Source organism: Vidua macroura, chromosome 27 (genome assembly GCF_024509145.1).
Source record: "Vidua macroura isolate BioBank_ID:100142 chromosome 27, ASM2450914v1, whole genome shotgun sequence".
Classification (NCBI taxonomy): domain Eukaryota; kingdom Metazoa; phylum Chordata; class Aves; order Passeriformes; family Viduidae; genus Vidua; species Vidua macroura.
The window spans coordinates 3,523,326-3,544,847 of record NC_071597.1 but is presented as its reverse complement, the minus strand read 5'-3'; the positions used below and the strand labels follow the sequence as shown (position 1 = coordinate 3,544,847).

Below are 21,522 nucleotides of genomic sequence, written 5' to 3'. Positions count from 1 at the left end.
TGACCGCTCTGGCACCGGCACCGGCCTGGCACTGACTGCTCTGGCACCGGCACCGGCCTGGCACTGAGCGCTCTGGCCCTGACCGCACCGGCGCTGGCGCTGACCGCGCTCCCTCCGCCCGTGCCGGGACACTTCTCAGCCGGCGGCCAGGCCTCGCTGCAGGCCCGGTCCCGAGCTGCTCCGGCGGTTTCTCTTTGCTTTCCGGATTTGCTGTGGGCTCTCAGCTGTGCTGGCCCGTGCGGCTACGCCCCGGCTCCCTCGCCTAAGCTGTCTGCCGTCGGCTGTGCGCGCTTGCCCCGCCAGCCCCTCGCTCTCGCTGGTTTGTGCTCTGCGCTCTCGCTGAGCTTCACCTTTCTGGGCGCTCCTTGGGGTACAAGACTCGAGAGGTTTTAACTGCGAACGTTCAGAGTAAGATCTCTGTACTGTCGAGTGTTGTTTAAGTAAAAACAATTTGATACCATTCTGTTGTTAGAGCAGAGCCGTGTGGGAGAGAGCATAGTCATGGGAGGCAACAGAATTTTTTGCAGAAACAAAGCTGATAATATTTTTTTTTTCTTGTAGACTATTTTTGGATGTGAAGGATGGACTTCTCAGTGATTACTATTGGACAAGTACAAAATGTGCTTTCAGCTATGCAGAAGAACTTGGAGTGCCCAATATGGTATGTCAGGGAACAATATCAGTGTAGTTAGTTTTTTAGGGATGTATTTTTTAATTCTCATTTCTTTGAAAATGCTTTGACAGTTCTATGGCTCACCAGAAAGCAAAGAGATTTGTGCTTAGGACTAAACATATTGATGTTTTGTAAGGCTCAAATGATAAAGTGAAAGGAAAAACTTATATTTTGCTCTTATGTTATAGATTTTACTTTTTTATTAAAACCTGCATGTGTCAGTCCTCAGTGAGGGGGGGAAAATGTATCTGATTGGATTAGAGGATTGTTTATAAAGCTGTGTGGGTTTTTGTCCCTTGTCTCTGAAAGGTGAATGAGGTCTGTAGTTCTTTAATGTTGCATTTAAAGTTCATTTAATGTCTTGCATTTCTTTAATGCAAACAGATGCTGAAATAGCAAAGGTTCTGGTTGAATTCTATAACCTCTGTGCCCTTGTTTTTGTTTCCCTCTTTGTAGCCTGGATGTGGTACAAGAGCCTGTTTCAACAAAATGTGATCACATTTTCTGCAGGTAGGTTTGAAAACTTGTAAGTGCAATGCAATTTTTAATTGCCATATATAGGGGGTTTGTGTTTATAACTTTAATTCCATATATACTGGTTTTAATTGCCATATATGTTTCTTCAGTGCTAATCATGTATTTATACTGTGTTTTGGTAACTTCATGTGAAGCTACTTGAGGGAAAAATGTCAATTCTGTAGAAGAGAGAACTGCAGCTTGCAAATGTGTCAAAGGGGATCAATTAACTCACTGCAAGACCAGAACAAGAATGCATCCTTGATCCACTAAGTGGTGAATGTGCATAGTCAGTTTTAGGGAAAATAATATCCTTCTCTTGTTGCCATCACAAGTGTTCTTTCTTTCTAGGTTCTGCATGTTCAAACTTATCAACAAAAAGAAAAAAGGTGTGGTGGAGTGTCCTCTGTGTAAGACTGAAGTTACCAAGAGGTGAGGAAATCATCTTTGTAAGGGGGCTGGAGGATGAGGTGTTTGAACTCGGAGGAAAGACTAACAATAGGTTTAAAATATATTATAGCATAAGACTGAAATACAGAAGAAAAGGTGGCTTTTTAGTAAGCTGTCTATTTCTAAAGGAGTACATGCAGTATCTTACCTCAATGTGAGCTTTTTCCAGGTGAACACAGGTGAACACACCTCTCTCAACAAATGTCTGTGCTAGATTGGTGTTTAATCCTTACAACTGATTTCTCTCTACTAAACCTATATGAGAAAATGATGTGCTCACTTTTGTGATAATTTCAATTCCCATAGTTCTGGTTCTTTGGGAGAATTTGTTATTCCTTGGCAACAATTTCTTCTTGTCTCATCTTCCACTTTGGAGTTTTACCCCTTTTTTGGTTCAGCCAAAATTCTAGAAATATTTATAGTTAGCCTGTTCATTTGTCTTAAAATGACTGAAGTACTGATGTTATTTCAGAAGTCTGAAAGAAAATTCCAGATTTAAGCAACTAATTGAAGGACTGTTGGAAACTATCCATGCTTTTGAGCTTGACACTGGAGTGAAGTGTAAGTGTTGTGAATGTATGTCCCCAATTTTTTTTAAATAAGGTTTTGACATATCGTGATTATTTATAAGGTATCCCATTCTAAAATAACTAGAATTAGATCCTGCTCTTGCTAGATAATCTATATAACCAAAATTGGTTGAGAAAATTAGTTGGCAGGATCAAGATCCTAATTATTACTTGAAGAGTGCTCAGAAAGAATAATCAGACTAGTAACTCAACAAGATTTCTTTCTTAGATAAACATTTTAGCTGTATATGCACTAAGTGCACAGAGTCTACACAAGTCTATTTCATTAATATCTAATGCTTGAGTCATACTCAGTGTATTTTTTTTTTTTTACCTAATAACATCATTTAGTTTTAAAGAATCATCACTTTCCTAAAACATCCACGGAAGCCACTGCTGCTGAGTCCCTGTGTAAAGAAAGTTCTGTCGTCCAAAGCAAAGGCTTCAGAAACAGGAGAAAAAGTGCTAAAGGCAATGGACAAGAAAACGTCACCTTGGTAACTGGTTTTTCCCATTTTATTTTTGTGGATTGTTTAAAAATGTATTTGGAATGTGTATACGTACATATACATAAAAGAATGAAGTAGGAGATTTTGGGCTGATCTCAGATTGTTGTTTGATCTGAGTCATCTGGACAAGGACATCTATGTATTTTTGTCTTCCTAACCTACTTGAGGAAGATGTTTGCATAAAATGAGCTGAACTTAAACATAATACTGCCATAATACAGTCTGTTACTGAAGCTAGGATTGAAAACTTGTTCCACCTGCTTGTTTCATGAGGCTGTCTAACTTTGTAGGGTTTTCACCTTTTTAGGGGTAAGATCATAACTATGTCTTAGGATTCACAAGGCATTGCCCAGCTTGGGGTAACTGCTGTGTGTGTGAGTGTCCATGGCATGTTGTTTCTGTTTTCATCTGCTTAATGCTGAATAGAATGTTAGACAATATAGAATGCAAGATCAAGCTGTTAATGATTTGATCTGTTAAATGCATGATGCATTGTTTCTATTGGCACATTTCATTATTGCTGTCAATATGATCAATTACTTGGGCATAGAAGCTACCAATGCATATGAACTAAGTATTTGTATCAGCCCCCTGTTAAAGTCTAAATAACTATGAATTTTTTTAATACCCCACTGTTGTAAATAACTATCCCTTTCTGTTTTCCTGTCAGCAGGAAGCTAGTGTGAATATTCAGCTTACAGATGCCAAAATGTGTCGCCCAAGAAGCAAACCCCAGAAATCTGATTCTCAAAAGGGTATTTATATAGAGTTTGGTAAGATCTGTTGTAAGTCCACACTAATTGATCCTATGTACAATGCTTACCAAGTAATGAAAGGTGATTATGTTCAAAGTCTTTATAAACACTGATTTCTACTTAACACCCAAAATTACAACAAAGGGACAAATTATGGACAACTCCAAGTTGGTAAATCAAAAGGGTTATTTACATAATTCTATAATGGCAAATAATGCTGCTGTAGTGAACCCTTAAACCTTGGTGTACATGATCCAGAGAAGGTATTTACAGATGTGCAAAAAGGTACAGCTGCTATAGGTAGATGTAGCCACTGTTTTCTGAAGAATACTAAGCCTTGTCACCAGTGCTTGAGATGAGAATGAAATCTATTTGAGATATTAATATTTTTTGCTATCTATCCTAGCTTTTCAGAATTTTATTTTATCTGGTGTTGACTGCTATGAGAAACAAGACACATGCCATGCATAGGTTATTTTTTATGCTGTTCCTTCAAGAAAGGATTTGCTGCTTTCAATGGGTAGAGTTTTTCTTCACTTATTTCCTTATTGCATCTGCCAGGATCAAAGGATCTGTGAGAGACATTTGAATATATTTCTCTGACTTTCAGCTCAAAATTCTAAATACTAGTAGCTGTTTTGTGTACAAATTTAGAAATTAGAAAGTAACTTTTAGCTAGTTAACTCTTTGTTACCAGTCTCTTACCAGTCACTGTATTTAAACACAATTTGATGCTGGAGCCATGTAGATAGCTATACATAGAACTCATTACAATTAGGTAAAATATTTCACAATTGAACTTGGTTTCATCTGCTAAAAGTTCAAAGCATCTAGCTCTAGAAAGGAGTAGGCATGTATGTGATGAGAACCACTGAGTCTGGCAAGTCACCTTTCTCTGAATCATTCCCACCAGAGTAACAGATTATTTGTTTTCAGGCTCTGAATCATCTGAAGAGTTTTTTAAGCAGGCAAGCAAAACTGGGTAAGTAAAGGTGATTAAGGAATTCATATTTTCTACAGACAGTAGTTCAATATTCTCGTTTCCTGTGTCCTAGTTTCATAGCATAGGACTGATATAATTCTTAAGTTGACAAATGGTTTTCAGCTTTGAGGGCATTAGAGTAGAATGGGTAGCTGAATTCCAACAGTTTACTATATTACGTGCTTTGAAACTGTTTTCTAAATGTTGTGGAAATAGATCTTCCATAGAAAAGTAGGCACTGTGCTTTAGGAAATAAATACTAAATTCAGGATTACAAGAGAAAATCTTTTAAAGAAATGGCCTGTAACTCTGAAGAGATCTGGTTGTGGTGAGTGTCAGTTGTGCAGCTTGACTTCTCCAGAAACTGTTTCAGAGAGCAAAAAGGGAAAAATAAGTATCATCTTCTATTGTCTGTTATGGTTTTATCTGTAATGAGAGTAGATTTCCTTTCCCAACAGGTTTGAAGACAAAGGAGCAGCTCAGATTTCTTCTCAAGTAAGGCTGGAAGAACTTGAGAGTGCTGAGAAAGGGAATGAAAATTCTTGTAATGCACAGCCTGACAAGTTGTGTGCCAAAGAAATAACACTACCAGATATCACAGGTGTGTTATTTTGGTGACAAAGGTGGTTAAGCCTGAAAGACACTACACATTAACATTTTTATTTCACATGATTGTGTATATGTGCTTGAAGTCTTGTGTAAAGTAGTTCTGTTGATGCCTACAGCTAATACAAGACTGTTCCTGTAGCCTAGATACAAAATGTGGATGTTGTATGCATGGGAACAGAAAGGAAGAAAAGTAACTTGATCTAAGTATAAAACTTAATCTATTCTACAAGAGTCATATTACACATGAAAAAGCACTGGCTAATAATTAGTGTAAAAATTTAGAATATGATCCTTCTGCCTTTCTCTAGAGGGAGATCTGTGCAGTGTAATATTCTGGTTAGGAGGGAAATAAGAGCAGTTCTTTTAAAACAAAGTAGCCATTAAGTTTGTTATTGTGGTTGTGTATGTAAAATAAAGGTTAATAATTTATTATACCTATAACTCTAACAGGTGAAAGTGATTTCTCAAAGGAATGTTTGAGCAAGAAAAGCACTCAGAGCATCACTGAATGTGCCAAACCTGACCAAGTGAATGTGACTGAATGCCAGAATTCTCCTTTGAATGTTCTTGCTGTAGACCTGCTCCCAGAGCAGTGTGACAGAACAGGTGATGCCAGTCCCACAGTGCATGAGGACACATCATTCTTTAAGAACACAGAAGAAATGGAGGAACAGCAAGCCCAGTACAACAGTGAAAACCAAGAGTTTGATGTAGAAGATAGCTCAGAGAGCAGGCTGGATAAAATCAAGGAAATGGATACTGATGTACAAAGTGTGGAAGCTGTAGAGGGATGTGAACCTGAGAATGACTCTTCCCATGACAAAGAACATCCTCTGGAGGAGCTACCTCAGCCAGAGACACTTCACTCTGCCACCCTGAATAAAGTCTCCAAGAAGAGACTGAAGCAGAGCATTCAGAAAGTCAATGAATGGTTTTCAAAAAGCAATGAGGTTTTGTCTTCCAGTTCTTCACTGGATGAATCTGCTGCATCAGCTGATGTTTCAGGTGAAGGAGATGTCTCTTTATCTGATAAAGAGTCCTGTATTTCAGCAAAGACTGACCCTATGGCAGATTCCATGGAAATTGCAGCAGTGGAAGGAAAAAAGAGGTGGTCAAAACAAACAGCAGAAAACATCAAAGACAAAATATTTGGAAAAACATACAAGAGAGGGAGGAAATCAAATCCCCCTTCTACCTTGAGAGACATTTTGCCTACTAGGCAAAAGGAAGGTGTGGCTGCAGATAAGTGCCTGAATGATTTCAGCAAAGACAGACTCAAAAGAAAGAGGAAGACTGCCTGTGTCCTGCAACCTGAGGATTTCATCAAGAAAAAGGATACAGAAAAGGCAGATGGGGGCCCTCAAAGTGTTAATGGTGGCCTTGGAGATGCTGAAAAGAAAAGATGTGATGAAAGTGTTGCTGTTAATGAGAGTCACCTCTCTCAGAATAGAGCAAATAATGCATTAACAGAACCTGAGGAAGGAGGAGAGTCCACATGGAAGAAAGCTGCTGAGAAGGTCACTACCAAGCACTGTGATGGGGAACCAGAAATGTATAACTGTGATCAGAAAAGCAGCAAAAAAAGAAGTTCTGCAGCAAAAAGAGGCAGGCATTCTAGTAGAACTATGTGTGCTCTACAGTTAGTAGTGGACAGAGGCTCTGTTTTCCCTGATGCAGCTGAGCCACAGATTGATAGCTATCCAAGCAGTGGAGAGCCCAGGAAAGCTGATTCTGAGCAAAATCCAGTCAGACGCAGCAGAAGGCTTCAGTTACTCTCTGAAGAAATGACAAAAGAAACAAGGAAAGGAGTAAAGGCAGCAAGAAAGAATAGCAGTGATCATGGGAGGTCTGTCTCTGGAGACCAAAGGAATGTGGCAGCTCCCTCTGCTGAATGCAAAGACCTGTGTGAGCCTCAAGATGAGTTGAGTTACAGGCCAGTCACTAATTTGGAGGGAGGTGATCTGGAAGCAAGTGAAATGCAGGTTAGTCTAAAGAATTTATCTCACACTGCAGAAACTGGAAAAAGTATGTTCAGTCCTTCATGTCTGCCTTCAAACTGTGGTTCCACTGTGCCTGATACAGGTTCTCAAGACAGTAAAATACTAGGCAGCCCCCTCCTCCTACAACTTCCTTCAGTGTCTGATGGGCAAACTCCTTCTCACCACACTGAGGAGGTGACTGAATCACCTACTGCTTTTCCCCTGGAATGTGGGCATGATTCACAAAATGTTTCAGGGGACTTCAAAACTGAAAAGTTGCCAATGGCTAAAAATGTTTTGGAATTGACTAAGGAAGCTGAAGACAGCGACGTAGACACACAGTACCTGCGGAATATATTTCGGCATTCGAAGCGCTCATCCTTCAGCCTTTTTCAGGCTCCCAGGCAGGCACGTGCAGTGGAAGATCCTCCTTCTGAAACCCTAAATCTATCGTGTGCTGCTCAGGTAGAAAACAAGGCTAGCAAACAATTACAAGCAGAAAGCTTGCAAGAGGAGAGAACAGCTGCTCAAAACTCGAGCAGGGTTTCTGAGAAGGAGAAGCTTAAACCCTGTGAGTCTGCACGTGTCGATCCTGTGCCTTGCTTTGCTGTCAGCACAGGAGAGCACAGGAGGGATGACATTTCACAGGCTGCAGAGGAAGGGACTCTGACACCAGCAAGAGCAGGGACTGCTCAGTCTGAGCACAAAAATGGATTGCTACAAGAAGAGCAGGGCGATGAAAAGCCAGCGTCAGGTGAGATAGGGATAGAAAGTGAGTTGAGACAGAATCCCATTGAAAGTGATGGAAGCCAAAGTGATCAGAGTAACACAGAGAAGCATGATTCCAGACAAAATGATTTAAACATAGGCCAGGAAAACAGCTTCTGTTCAGAAAGCAATCAGGCAGGAAAGACTGAAGTTGTTGATTGCACAGGACCAATTCTACATTTTCAATCCACATCAATGATTTGTTCTGCAACTTGTCAGGAAAGCCCTGCTGAATTCAGCTGTGAAGTCACTAGGACAAACAGTAGCAAAAGAGAAAGAAAACATGTAAAGAGGAATGAAGAAGAAGCAGCCCAAACTGTTAGTACAGCTGCAGAGGCTCTGGAAGAACCTCTTGGAGAGAATCATGATCTTACAGGTTTGTCTGAAACCCCTAATGCCTTACTGTGCTCTGATACTGACATTGAGGAGAACACCAGCTTATGTGAAACTGATAGGAAAGAGCAATCTGCAGTGTTTGTAAAAAGTGACAATGCCCTGGGAAAAGAGCTGCACAAGAGAAATGCAAGCCCTAAGCCAAGGTCTCGAGGTACTCGGAGGTCTCGAAGACGAGTGCAGAAACTGCCATCTTCAGAGGAAGAGTCCTGTGAGGATGAGGACTTACCATGCTTTAGGACATTAATCTTCAGCAAATCAGCAAGCACGCCTTTGCAGACTGATAAACAAATGGCATCTGTGGTAGAGTCTCCAGTGGCAGAGTGTCCAGTGAGCCCAAATGTGCTGCCTCACAGTGTGAGTGATGATGGCAATATTGTGCCGAAGGTGCCTGAAGCTGCCCTGAGTAATGTGTGTGCTTCACCGAGCCAGGAGTCAGAATGCTCTGTCAACTTATTTTCTTCCCAGTCCAACCTGTCTGAAGAATCACTCAATGGAGCACAAGAACTGAACAAACATTTACCACAAGCTCATGTGTCCAAAGAAATGAGCAGTGTAAATGACGGTAAAGAAACTTCTCAGAATTCTGGTGGAGGGCTGAAGGAAACCAAAGATGAATGCCAAGAAGACCCAGACATGGGAGCAAATCTAGGTACAGACCAAGATTTTTCTCTTTGCAGCTGTGTTTATAATGTCCTTACAGCAAGGGTTTTGGTGTTTGCATGGAAACTTTGTTCTCTATTTAAGGGGTGCTTGCTCTTCTAGAAGAATGTATCAACCTTAAACAATCAAAAAACCTCAGTGATTTATTTCCTGAAAATTATGTTCTTCCAGTGTTCTTTGTTCAGAGCACAGATGAACAGACTGGGCACTAGAGACTGACTGTCTGATGGGAATTCATGTTTGAGAGAAATGCTGAGTCTCTTACTGCAATGCGATACTTGCATTGTCAGCAAAATTTCACAGCCTATCCAAGCTTTTTCCCTAGATAAAATGTTTCTTGAAATTGGCTGTAGAATTTTGTAGTGACTATTTTGCCATTTTTATGGCCTTTGTAAATGTTTAGGACTCTTTCATCCCTGTTGATACACTGAATTCTGTTTACTTTGTCATGTGTGTGACATGCTGTTCTTTCAAATGTTCACTTAAAGGAGATCTGCCCTAACTTCAACATTTTCAAAACTTGTCACTTGAGTGTTACAGTTATTAGTTCTCTAAAATCTCTACATGCTAAGAAGTGATGGATAATGTTGGTTGGTTTGTTGTTTGGCGGGGATTTTTCTTTAACCCAGGCAGTTTTTTTCTACCTTCTTCAAGGTGAAGCATCTGGATATGACAGTGAAATAAGTATTGTAGAAGATTCCTGTGGGCCATTCTCTCAGGGTGAAATCCTCACTACACAGGTGAGTGAGTTTATGCACTGAGTGCTAGGAGCAGCTTGCATTCCAGGAGATAAGCAAGCTGTGAAGTCAATACAGTGGAAAATTTCTGTCATCATAATTCTTTGTCACTAAATTACTTCCAGAAGCATAATTAATGAGGAACTGTAGAGCTGCTTCTATGCCATTATTTGTCCAACTTCTGCTACCCTGGTGACCTTACACTGCAATGGCCACAGCTTGTTATGTGCTATTGGTTACAGAGCTTAATTATGAGGGATGCTAATTAATGCATCTCCACACTTGGCCAGTGCTGGAAATGTCAGCTCCCTATATTTAAAAACCTTAATGATAGGAATAGATAAGGATTTGGTGATAAGGAGTAGATTTATTACAATATGATATTTAGAAGCACAGAGACTTGCCTTCTGTGTGTAAAGATTAAATCAAATAATTCCATATTAGAATATTATAGATACAAGTCCCAACAGGCAGTGTCTAATGAAAGGTATGTCTAGCAGTGTATTTTTTGTCTGCTGTTAAAATCCTGAATTCTGCTCAGTGGCCTGACTTTAGGTATTGGGTGATTTGGACTGGGGGTTCACTTGAGGGTTAGGGGCTTGGGTTTTTTTGTTTTGCTTTAGGGGCTTTCTTTTGTCCTGTGTGACTTTAAGGTAAGTCTTATGCCAACTCTCTCTTCAGCATTTTCAGCCCTATGGTCTTTGTGTATGTCAAAAAAAAAAAAAAAGTGCTGAGTGGATTAATGGCATGTGGGTGGGGGATTTGGGTTTGTGGTGATGGTTTTCTGTTTGCTTGGGAGTTTTTATGGGTTCAGTAACAAAGAGGCTCCACACGGTGCCAGTGCTGGAGCTACAGATGGGATATTCAGTTCTGTGGAAATTGCTTCATCATGTAAAGTGAAGGGTTAGGGTTTTTAAAAAGGTCTTTTGAAACCCTTTGAGCTCTTCTTATGAGGACCTGCCTATGGCATGTTTTTGATCATGTAATATAATTTTTGAGGAGGAACATAAGAAGAATATTACGAAATGTTTTAGTCCCTTAAATAATCTTTGGGGATTTTAGTAACGGTGGAAAATGAAGACTCAATTTAAAATTTAATAATGAACATCATAGATTGAGCTACTAATGAACTTTGGACAAAATTACTTTCAAATAAATTTGTGCAGGAATTGTGTTGTTTTCTGATTGATTAAACTCTGAGGCATCTAAATTGAAATAACATGACTGGCAAAATGAGTCTGTTGTTGTTTGGGTGTTTTTGCTTCTGATGTGAGATGTGTGCACTATTTGATACAGTAAAAGCACAATAGTCACCTTTTGAACATGTGGCAAAAACTTAATTCAAAACCATTTTGCTATTTCTAATTTTCAAGTGTTTGTTAAAGAAATTAATCCTGAGTTTGCTTATGCTGGCATTCTTGTACTCCTTTGCAGCAAAAGAATGCTATGCAAAATAGCCTGAAAAAACTTCAGCAAGAAATGGCTGCACTTGAAGCAGTGCTAAAGCAGAATGGAAGTCAGAACTGTGAAGTTTTACCTGTCCATAGGGAACTGCCACCTTCCAGTACTGAAGGAGCATTTGAAATGGATCAAATGAGGAAAGAAAATAAAAGGTTAATGGTTTTGTTTGGAGCTTTGGGGTTTTTTATGTTTATTTCTAAATTTTTATTTAAAAAACAAAATCTTAAATATCTCTGAGCTTCTGGGAAATTACAATAGTTTCACTGTTGCTACATTTTTCTGATGCTTAAAAGAGTGAAAAGGGTATTAAAATCAATTTCCCTCTCTCAAGGTGTCCAGAATTGTTACTTTCATCTTCTAAATCCTCTTTAACAAAGAGATCAGATCTGGAGAAAGGCCCTGAGTGTGACAGTGTTCTAAAGAGCAAAACTCCCTCTGAAAAGACAAAACCTGTGCGGGAGGCAGTGCAGGAACACAGGCAGTGTCAGCTTGGAGCAGGTAACATTTAAGAGAAACCCAGTGCATTTTGATTTCTGGTGGTTTTCTCCTGTTCTTTTCATGTTTTTACATATCAGCAAGATACAGCTTTCTCCTGTATTTTAATTTATATGTTCCTGGTCATTTTAAAAAGGTTACTACTTTGGTAGCCCAGCTGTATGGCTGCCCATCAAAAGGGGTGTGACAACTTTTTGGCAGTAATAAGAGTTTTTCTGTCTCACTTCTAAATTCAGACACTTTAAGAAATATGCTACTCAAAGTTCCACAGGTATTCTAGTGTCTTGCCTATAGATCAGGAAAAAGTAATGATGGAGGCAAAGATGAAGTAATAAACACATAAGGAGAGGAAGTAACTGCAGAATTTAAACCTAAAAGAGAGAGCAACAACCTTTTACCATGACTACAAGAAAGAAATGCAGTTTTCTCAAGGACTAATTTCTTGTTTCCTTCAGAAAATGCAGAGGAGCAGAAATCTGGGACCAGGCAAAACAGTGCATCTGTCTCATCAGATCTTTTTGGAAATGAGAGTCCAGATAACCCTTCCTCCTCTGCAAGGCTTTTTACCCCTCAAACTGCAGAAGCCACAGCTGGGCCTGTTCTGGCTCAGAACACTGATAAAAGCTGTGGCCCAGGACACAAATTGAAGAGAAGTGGATGTTTTCCTGTACCTGTTCTGCACAATGCAACTGGGAAAGAAAATACTACAAATCCAGTGGTGACCAAGAGGAAAGAAATGTCAATTGTGGTATCGGGTCTAAATCACAGTGAGCACGTAAGTAGATTCCAGAATTTTGAAATCACTAGTTAATAATTCCTGATTACCACTATAGTCTCAATATAGAGATCTCTAAGTATAATAAAACTAATCTTGCAGGAATTGCAGGTGAGTAATGCAGCAACTTCAGTCAAACTTTATCACTCCTAAAGCTGTGAGAATGCTGCCTGATATGGCACTGTTAAGCTTAGTGAAATTTGAACTTTTTAAACAATCCCTGCTCTCTGGGGGGGAAACACGTGATTGCAAAGCCTTGTAGAAAGCCTTGGGGCTGGGGAGGGCTGTGGGGCTGTTTGGTCCAGTCAGTGCTCTCAGATGATGTTGCTTCACCCAAATTGTGATCCATAGGGAGCATTCTGTAAGTAGTAATTCTGAGTTGCTAATAAACCTGTTTCTGCACTCAGTTTCCAGAAGGATTTGGCTTTTGGCTTATAAAACCCACACCAAGAACTCTGCATTACTTTAGTCTGTTGAATGGTGCCAAAATTGACTTAAGGAAATGTACATTCTGTGTGCCAACACATAAAACTGGTACTTTAAAGTAACTATCCTATTACATTATGCTCCTAAAAACTGGGGCTGTTGAGGGAGTTAAAACTGTTGCTAACTATTATTTTCTTAACTACTTTTCAGTTGGTGGTCCAGAAGTTTGTGAAAAAAACTCGGAGCACTTTATCTAATCACATTACTGAAGGAACAACCCATGTCATAATGAAAACAGGTTTGTTGGGAGCTAGGGGACCAAATCCTGTATTGACAGACTATATAGAATTTTACCTTCAGTTTAAACAACAAGCAAGACAGGTCAGCAATAAATTTAATAAGTTTGAGGAAAAGGTATTGATTGTTTTCTCTATTGCAAGTTTTTTGTTTAAGCTTGTGAGTTTTCTCATTCTGTTTCACAGAATCAGTATGAGGGAACGTTTTCCCTTGTGTAATTCAAAGTTAATGTTACTTGCTATTTGTTTCTTCAGTTGTTTGCTCGTACTTTTCAGGTGTTGACAGCACACTAGTGTGAAGTAGTTCAGAACCAACCAAAAGGAAACAAAAGATAGTTCTCAAAGAAGTCATGCTTTTTCTTACCTCTTTTCTTTATTGAAGAAGCTAAAAAAGGGCTCACAATTGGTACATGTGATTAGTTTCTGCTCATTCCCTTCAGTTTAGTAGCATCATGACAGTGGGCTTTTAAAACCTTTGTATAGTTTTGATATTTTGCTGCTAGTGTATATTTGTGCTGCACTTAGCAGAAATTGTTTGCTTTTACATACAGATACCCTGACCTGTGTTTTTTTTGCTAATGGCAAAACTAAAAGAGCTCTTCCTGTTGTTTGCTCTTGCAGATGAGGAGCTGGTGTGTGAACGGACACTGAAGTATTTCCTGGGCATTGCAGGAGGAAAATGGGTCATTAGTTATCTGTGTATGTATCACTGGCAGTTGTCAGTGTGTGTGTCACTGTTATCAGTGTGTGTGTCACTGTTACCAGTGTGTGTGTCACTGGCAGTTGTCAGTGTGTGTGTCACTGGCAGTTGTCAGTGTGTGTGTCTCTGGCAGTTGTCAGTGTGTGTGTCACTGTTATCTGTGTGTGTATCACTGGCAGTTGTCAGTGTGTGTGTCCCTGGCAGTTGTCAGTGTGTGTGTCCCTGGCAGTTGTCAGTGTGTGTGTCCCTGGCAGTTGTCAGTGTGTGTGTCCCTGGCAGTTGTCAGTGTGTGTGTCACTGGCAGTTGTCAGTGTGTGTATCACTGTTATCAGTGTGTGTGTCACTGTTATCAGTGTGTGTGTGTCACTGGCAGTTGTCAGTGTGTGTATCATTGTTATCAGTGTGTGTGTCACTGTTATCAGTGTGTGTGTGTCACTGGCAGTTGTCAGTGTGTGTGTCACTGTTATCAGTGTGTGTGTCACTGTTATCAGTGTGTGTGTGTCACTGGCAGTTGTCAGTTTGTGTCACTGGTTTTGGAGAGAAATGGTCTTTGCCCTTCTACCGTGCATGCAGCCTTCACTTGTTCCAGTAAAGAAAAAGGATTTCTTCATGCCTTGCCATCTGATGTTTTGCAGTGTTTCTTTTAAATACTTAAAAAGAAATTGAAATTAAGAAACACAAGCAGCAATATCAAGCTTCTTACTCTTGTGAATTACTTACTTTTTCTGCTTTCAGGTAGCCACAGTGGGTTGCTCCCCACCGTGGCAAAAGCCTTTTGTGCCTCTTAATTTGAATCTTTGCAATGCATGGCATCAATTAATGTAAAATTAATATTATTTCTAAAGGATAAAAAAATGGTAGTAAGTGGTAAAAAATTCCTTAAGTACTTTCAATGTTACACTGTATTCCTTTAGTACAAATACCTTCAATTTAATATGGCAATGAAGTCAGAGTACTGGTAGTGGAAGAACCATTTTGCTGAATAAAATTACTTTTCTTGTTTTGATCTTTTTATTTAGGGATAATCCAGTCTTTTAAAGAAGGAAGGATACTGGATGAGGTAGGTCTTTTGTCTTGAGTCAAATGGTAAAGTAATGCAGTTACATGATGGGCTTATGAGTTTTTGTATTGTACAGACAGATATTGTATAAACATTTAATATGGAATTTTAGCTCTGAAACCTGGGGTTCTAGTTTTACCAAGTGCTAGGACCAAAAGCCACACTTAGGCTCCATGCCCTCATTGGTGCTGAAGACACAATGAGTCCCTGTTATTTTTTTAGCAGGTTATAGACACATTTTTATATGTGTTCCTACTGATATTAATAGATTATAGCATAGAGCAAAAATCTAGTCTTTGCTTAAGGAGATAATGTTATATACAGATAATTTCTATCAAATAAGACTTTACTGATAAGACAATTATAGTCTTGGAGTGTGCTGCTTCTTTTATTTAGTTTGCTAGATTACTATACATTTTGAGTATAATTTGTTTCTTTAAAAATTGCCTAATGCTGCAGGGGTTTTGTTACTCCAGCATGTCTCTTGCAAAGCCTTTTCATTCATATTCTGAACACACTCATAGATTTTCAGTTCTGAAATCTGACACCATCCTGTTTTGAAGCAGAAATGTGACAGGAAAGTGTTCTCAGTCTCTTCACTTCTGATTCTTTGCTTTTGTTATGTTCCAGGAGAAATTTGAAGTCAGAGGAGATGTAATCAATGGGAGAAACCACCAAGGTCCCAAGAGAGCCAGAAGGGCCCTGACTGGAAAGGTACAAGCACATCAGGGATTCAAACTCTGTCCTGCTCTGACAGTTTCAGATGTGTGGCTGTGCTGGCTGAGTATCTGGAACCTCCTCCAGTTTCTCTGCTCTTCTGTACACACAGAGTTGGACAAATTAAGCAGTTTTATACAGGAAGGGTGAGCTCTGTCAGCAGCAGAGCAGATATTCTGTAGGGGCTCACTAAGCTTGGAGTGAATGCTATCTTCTTATAACATAGGGTTAGTGGTCTTTAATATTATTTTAGCTTTATTCTTAAATTCTTTTGGTTTCTGGGTTACAAAGAGCTTTGTGAAATAGTAATAACTTGATAACAAGCCTTGGAATTGCAATGAAAACAGCATATAAAACATTATCCTTTAAAAAACCCCTATGAACTCTAACATGTTCCTTGCTTTTCAGATCTTTAAAGACTTTGAGATCTGTTGCTGTGGACCCTTCACTGATATGACTACAGGTGTGTCATTTTTGTGGAGTTGGATGAATTGTTAACATGAAAAAATATTTGGAGGGGCACTGTGCATTCACCAGAATTGTATATTTGATTTCTTCTTGGATAATTTTTTAGCTCTTTTCCTCTTTAACTTTTAAAATACCTACTTGGGGTAAGGTGTAGATAGAACTGGATAAAATGATTTATCTCCAAATAGAGTGGAAATGGTGTTCTCTTCTACTTGGACATCCTCAGACAACCCCCTGGAAATTTTGCTGTGTTTCAAACTAGGCCTTTTATCTGGTTTATCTCTGGATAAATTATCTAGGAAAAGCATTAATGTCATGCTGTAATTGTTATTGATGCTCTTGATCACTCATATTTGAGTAAGCAGTTCCTAAGTATCCTTTTCCTAGCAGTTGACACATCCTTATTGTAGCCTCCTGTCTATAGGAGCAAGTGTTAAAAGTGAAACACTTTAACAAAGCTAGAAGTTAATATATAAAGAAAAAGCTGTTCAGGGTAGCTTTATTTTTTACTTTTAAAATTTAATAAAATATGTTACAAGTTTTTGAAAATTTAACTTATGAATTTTTCTACTTCAAATATTTGTACCTGACTTTCCATTTTTGTGACTTATTCAGCAGATAGTTTCTGATTTGTCCAATATAACTTTATTTTTGACTGGGTGAAATGTACTCAGGTTTCTTGACATTTACAGTAATTGCTACAAAGGATGCAGTGCTTTCACCTGCTGCAATGATCCTCAGTTTTGGTTCTTCTACTTGAGAGACTTAATCTTCTTCACTACCAATTCAACAAATTGGTGCAAATTAAGTACTTTGGCTACTTTTGTTAATGAGAGATAATCACAGTTCTAACTTCTCATTTTTAATTTCCATTTCACATCTTGCATCCTTATGATGAGAGGAAATAAATTGTGATTTTTTTTTCAGGGTTTTGTTTTGTGCAGACCTGTCTGGGGGGGGTGAGGGAGGGGGGAGTTGATGTTCCCTAGCAGATTTGAAAGTGAAAAGACTTTTTCTACTGAAGCTCACATCTCCTTCAAATGATGGTGGCTTGTGAATTGGAACAAGCACACGAGGGCCTAGGGAATAGTGTCAGCTTCAATGCGATAGAAAACACTGAAGTGACTGACTGATTTCATCTGGCTTCCTCAGAGCATCTGGAGTGGATGGTGGAGCTCTGTGGTGCCTCTGTGGTGAAGCAGCCTGACCTGTTCACACCCACAGCAGTAAGTGCTGAGGAGTTTTTACCCTCCCACAGTTTCCAGAGCTGTCTGCACAGCCTGGCAGCGGCCCTTGGTTCTTGGCCTGGCCAGCCTTCACTGGAAGACAGGCTCCCTTGCAGTGGAGGCATGATTGGTGTTGGCCAGATCACTAATTTGTCTTGAAATCAGCACTGAGCCTTCCCTTTCTAGCTCCAAAAGCCTGTTAGTGACTGAGTGTAGTCACAGAATTTCTGGAGGGAAATCACAGAAGGATCTTGGGAACTAATGTCTTTCTCCCTCTACTTAAATTCTGTTGTAGATGCTGGTGAACTTAATGGGAAGAATGATGATGTTTAACTCTAGTTGAGAAGGCTGAATGATTTCTTTATTAGAATTATGCTATAATACATTAATATAAAATATAAAAGAGGATACTAAAAACTACATGTTACTTTCTCTAACTATCATATCTAACTAACACAGAACTCATGGCCTTCTCGCCAGAGTCCAGACACAGGTGGATCTGATTGGCCATCAGGCCCAAACAATCCACCATGATTCAACTAAACAATCACTCTAAAGTAATTCTCTAAACACATTCCACAAGAGAAAAGCAAGGAGCAAAAATAAAAATTGTTTTCTCTTTCATTTCTCTCTGTGCACCTCAATAAAAAATCCCAAGAGAAAGAGAAATGTACTTACCACAAAATTCCTCTCTGAAGTGAAACTGTGAAGTTAGCCCAGTTAATGCTCTCTGTAAATAGATGTGAGAATTATGTAAGAACAGACAACAATAGCATTTTTATTTTTTATCTTAAAATCCTAGAATTCTACTGCTGTTGTGGTTGTGCAGCCAGATGCTTGGAAGGAAAACGTGGATTATAGAGGTAAAGCAACACTGTCTGAGCTGCTTTCTGTGTCTTTATCACACCTGTCCTTTTAATAGCTAAATATCAGAGTGTTGTAGAGAAATCAAAACTCTTCTGCATCTGGACATGGAAGTATGTCTTGTAAGAAAAATCTAGAAGGACAAAGTCTTAAGAACCAGCAATAGTCTTAAGAGCTACTCTAGCAGATGAAAGCTATTGCCTCAGTTGTCCTCTGTGTATCATCAGCTTTACAGAAACTTTTCTAATTGAATGGTTTTTAAAAGGTGGGGGAGGGTGTCCTTGGAGGACCAGTAAAATCTAGGAGACAGCCTCAGATGGAACAAGAGTCCCTTAGTCTGAAAAGGTCATGTTAAAAAGCCTTAACAGATGTAGTTTTGCATTTTTTTCCTTTAAGCAAAATGCTCTGGAGAAACCATGAAGCTTTGAAAAGTGCAAGTGGGGTTCTGGAAGGAATGGGGAGCTAGTTAGGCTACACTGAAGTCCAACAAAACAGTGGAGCAGCATGATGATGTAAAAAACCCAGCTGTTTCCATGGCACTGGAAAAAGGAGAAAATAAAAAGATTCTGGAATGAGGAAGAACAGTCTGAAAACACTTCAGTAATTTTCTGTTGCTTCTGTCTTAATGAGACTCATTGCTTGTCACACACTCAGTGTGTCTGGGCAGACAGGAACCAAAGCTCTGTCACTGAGATCCTAAATAAAAAGATAACAACTGCATTCTTTGGTTTTACTGTTTATGTTGTGGTGTTCACTGCTTCCTGCTTGGCCACTTGCCAAAGAGCTCTTCCCATGGAGCAGCAGCTTTACCTGCCTTGCTGAAGGGACTGGGAGTGCCACATCTCTGCTTTTACACTTCTGGCTTTTAAAACATCGCAGATAGAGCAAACAGTTTATTCTGAAACACATCAGTGGCCTCACCTTAAGCTTGCTTGGACTCCTTGATAACAGCTGCATCATTTATTTATTTGTGTCTTTGTCTTGCAGCAATGCAGCAGCAGAGCAACGTTGCCGTGGTAACTCGGGAGTGGGTCCTGGACAGCGTGGCTTGCTACCAGTGCCAGGAGCTCAGTGCTTACCTCGTGTCCTGAGGGTGAACAGCAGCTCTTAGCAGTAATAAAATGACTGAAACATCACCATCTGAAGGTGGAATTACCCACTGTTCTTTAAAACTTTACATCAGCTCAAAGGACTATGAGATTATAAATGTTAAACAAATTTAAAAAGTTAGAGAATGTAGTACATGGTGGTCTCAGAGAAATGGTGATATATTATTTGCCATTGCAGCCAGTTTCTGTTTAAATACTTGGGGACAGTCATTTAAAAGAGGAATATTGGGCTCAGGGTTTCAATTAAAACATACCTGCACTCTGGAGCAACCTCCATATTTTCATTTTACTTAAATACAAACCCTGAATACGATTTTGTGATTTTTAATGCATCAGCCTTAGCCACTGATTGATTATGGTTGTGTTGAAAGCTCTACAAACAGCTTTCCTGTTGTGCATCAAACTCACCCTAACCAGAAACACTGGCCACAGGTGTGGTCCCCAGAAATGCAGTGCTTGAGTCCAAGCTGGGAAGGCTCAAACCCAGGAACCTGTGCCAGTGCTGTCAGGCTGATTTCTGACAAGTGTATGTGGCACTGTGAAAGGATAATGAATAGATGCATTTTAGTATCCTGGTGACCCATGATAAGCCCAAAAATATCTGCTTCTAATAGTCCCTGCTTGTAAAATGAGGCTGCAAAGAAATTGGCTTTTTATGAAAGAAAATATCTTGTTTGTTTCTGTTGCCAAGCAATTCAGTTTCATACCTAATTTTGTACTTTGGGAGCAGAACTGCTTGTTTAAAAAGAAAAATAAAATGTAGCTAAGTTCAGAAAGTTGTTTTGTGATAAGATGCTGCTGTCTTGGAAAGTTACAGAGAAAGTATGTTTATAAATATTTGAATGCACAAAAGAAATAAAATTCTTTTGGCAAATATTTACCTAAATGTTTAGCTTTTATGTGAACCAGTCCCTCAGTCTCTGCATTGAGGCATATGTGAAAAAATACCTTATTCCAAGGAAGGAGATAGAGACTTACTAGAGAAAGTAAAAATGTAAATGAGAGTTTCAGAGATGCAATCAGAATTGCAGTTGCTAAGAAGTGAAAGTGTTATCAACTTTCTTGCAGCTGCAGGTAGGCTGATCAAGCATTGCTGCTGGCAGTGTGAGGGCTGGAAGCATTTGCTCAGCTGCCACACGCTGCTGTTCCCTCCTGTGTGACAATATTCCAGAGCTACCAGGCTGCTCAGCACAGCCTCCCTTTCAGCCTGGTGCTCTCTTATCTCTACAGCCCATGCTGGCAGTGGGTATTTTATAATCTACATTTCAAAGGACAGCTGGAGGCAAGGACTAAATACTGCCTGTTGGATGCAAGGAAAAGGCCAAGCAAAACGGCTTTGCTTTGGCCTTTGTGAAATTGTCCCCCAGATATCGATGCAGAGATTCTTTTTATCAGGTCAGGTACCAGCTCCAGCTGGATGATTGTCTACAGGAATGACACTCATGGTGCTGCTGTTCCTCTTTGGAGGTGACTAGATCTGTGGAAACTCTGTTTCTATAAAGTGTTATCTGTGAACTTTCCCAGTGATCTCCATCTGCTGTAAGATTTGAAGTGAAATGACTTCCAAACAGCTAAAGCCAGGGAACACTTCCAGGGGAGCTTACCATTTGCACTTCTCCAGTCACATTTCCAGCTTTGGCAATGAAGCCCCAGCACCTGGAGTTTCAGAGCACTCTGTGGGTCATTCTGTATGTCAGGCTCGAGCTCCATTTCTCTGCTCATATGCCAGAGCAGATCTGTGACACTTTGCAGGGTAGGAAGCCTGAGGTGAGTGCAGTTTCCAGGTGTGGCTGGGCTGCCCACTGCCCTCAGCAGCTCGGGCTGTTGCTCCTATGCCCTGGAGGGAACCCAGGCAAGGTCGGTGCCTGCTGTGTTTGCCTGAGGCTTTGCCATCAGAAAAGCGCCACGTCTTTGTTCAAAACTGTTCTGGGTTTGCAACTCAAGCTTTCCTCCATGCAGCAGCATCGGTGGAATGGAAGAAGCCTGAGTTCTGCTGTGTTTGATGCTGGCGTTTGTTTGGGGTCCAGCTGCAGGAGGAGTGAGGTGGACACGGGGTTTGGCCCCTGCCTTTCCTGCCCGGCTCTGCCTGGCTGTGCAGGAGCCAGCGCGGCTCGGTCCCGCTCGGCTGTGCCGAGTTATCAAACCTACACTGGGGCCATTGAATTCTTTCCTTGCCTGCTCTCGAAGCTGTTAATTGCTTAACTCGCGTCTAAAGAAAAGGAGAGGAGTTGGCTACTTTGGGGCAACCGAGAAAATGTGTGCTAATGTCTTTACAAACACTTCGCTGGGTGAGAGGTGGCTGTTAATGTCTCTCTAATTAAG

At 40.0% G+C, this 21,522-nt stretch overlaps 1 protein-coding gene across 3 annotated transcripts; it reads left to right on the top strand.

Moving 5' to 3' along the window:
• Positions 1–280: 280 nt before the first annotated feature.
• On the top strand, positions 281–20,076 carry BRCA1 (BRCA1 DNA repair associated). 3 transcript variants are annotated; one of them, XM_054000299.1, is made up of 22 exons: positions 281–408; positions 562–661; positions 1,130–1,183; positions 1,541–1,621; positions 2,112–2,200; positions 2,560–2,705; positions 3,391–3,472; positions 4,409–4,454; positions 4,913–5,055; positions 5,514–8,855; positions 9,521–9,606; positions 11,038–11,216; positions 11,396–11,562; positions 12,015–12,334; positions 12,971–13,058; positions 13,678–13,755; positions 14,776–14,816; positions 15,447–15,530; positions 15,942–15,996; positions 17,154–17,227; positions 18,030–18,090; positions 19,079–20,076. In XM_054000299.1, exons 2-22 carry the CDS (start codon positions 582–584, stop codon positions 19,180–19,182), a joined length of 5,400 nt encoding a protein of 1,799 aa, XP_053856274.1. In that variant the 5' UTR covers positions 281–408; positions 562–581; the 3' UTR covers positions 19,183–20,076. The 3 variants fall into 3 exon arrangements, with proteins under 3 accessions (XP_053856274.1, XP_053856273.1, XP_053856272.1); XM_054000298.1 differs by having other exon boundaries at positions 3,388–3,490; XM_054000297.1 differs by lacking the exon at positions 281–408 and having other exon boundaries at positions 573–661; positions 3,391–3,490.
• Positions 20,077–21,522: the final 1,446 nt, after the last annotated feature.

Coding starts and splice junctions, on each gene's coding strand:
- BRCA1 (XM_054000298.1), top strand. CDS start 582: ATGGACTTCTCAGTGATTACTATTGGACAAGTACAAAATGTGCTTTCA. Junction 12,335..12,970: donor GTCTAAATCACAGTGAGCAC/GTAAGTAGATTC, acceptor ACTACTTTTCAG/TTGGTGGTCCAGAAGTTTGT. Junction 17,228..18,029: donor ACCTGTTCACACCCACAGCA/GTAAGTGCTGAG, acceptor TTAAAATCCTAG/AATTCTACTGCTGTTGTGGT.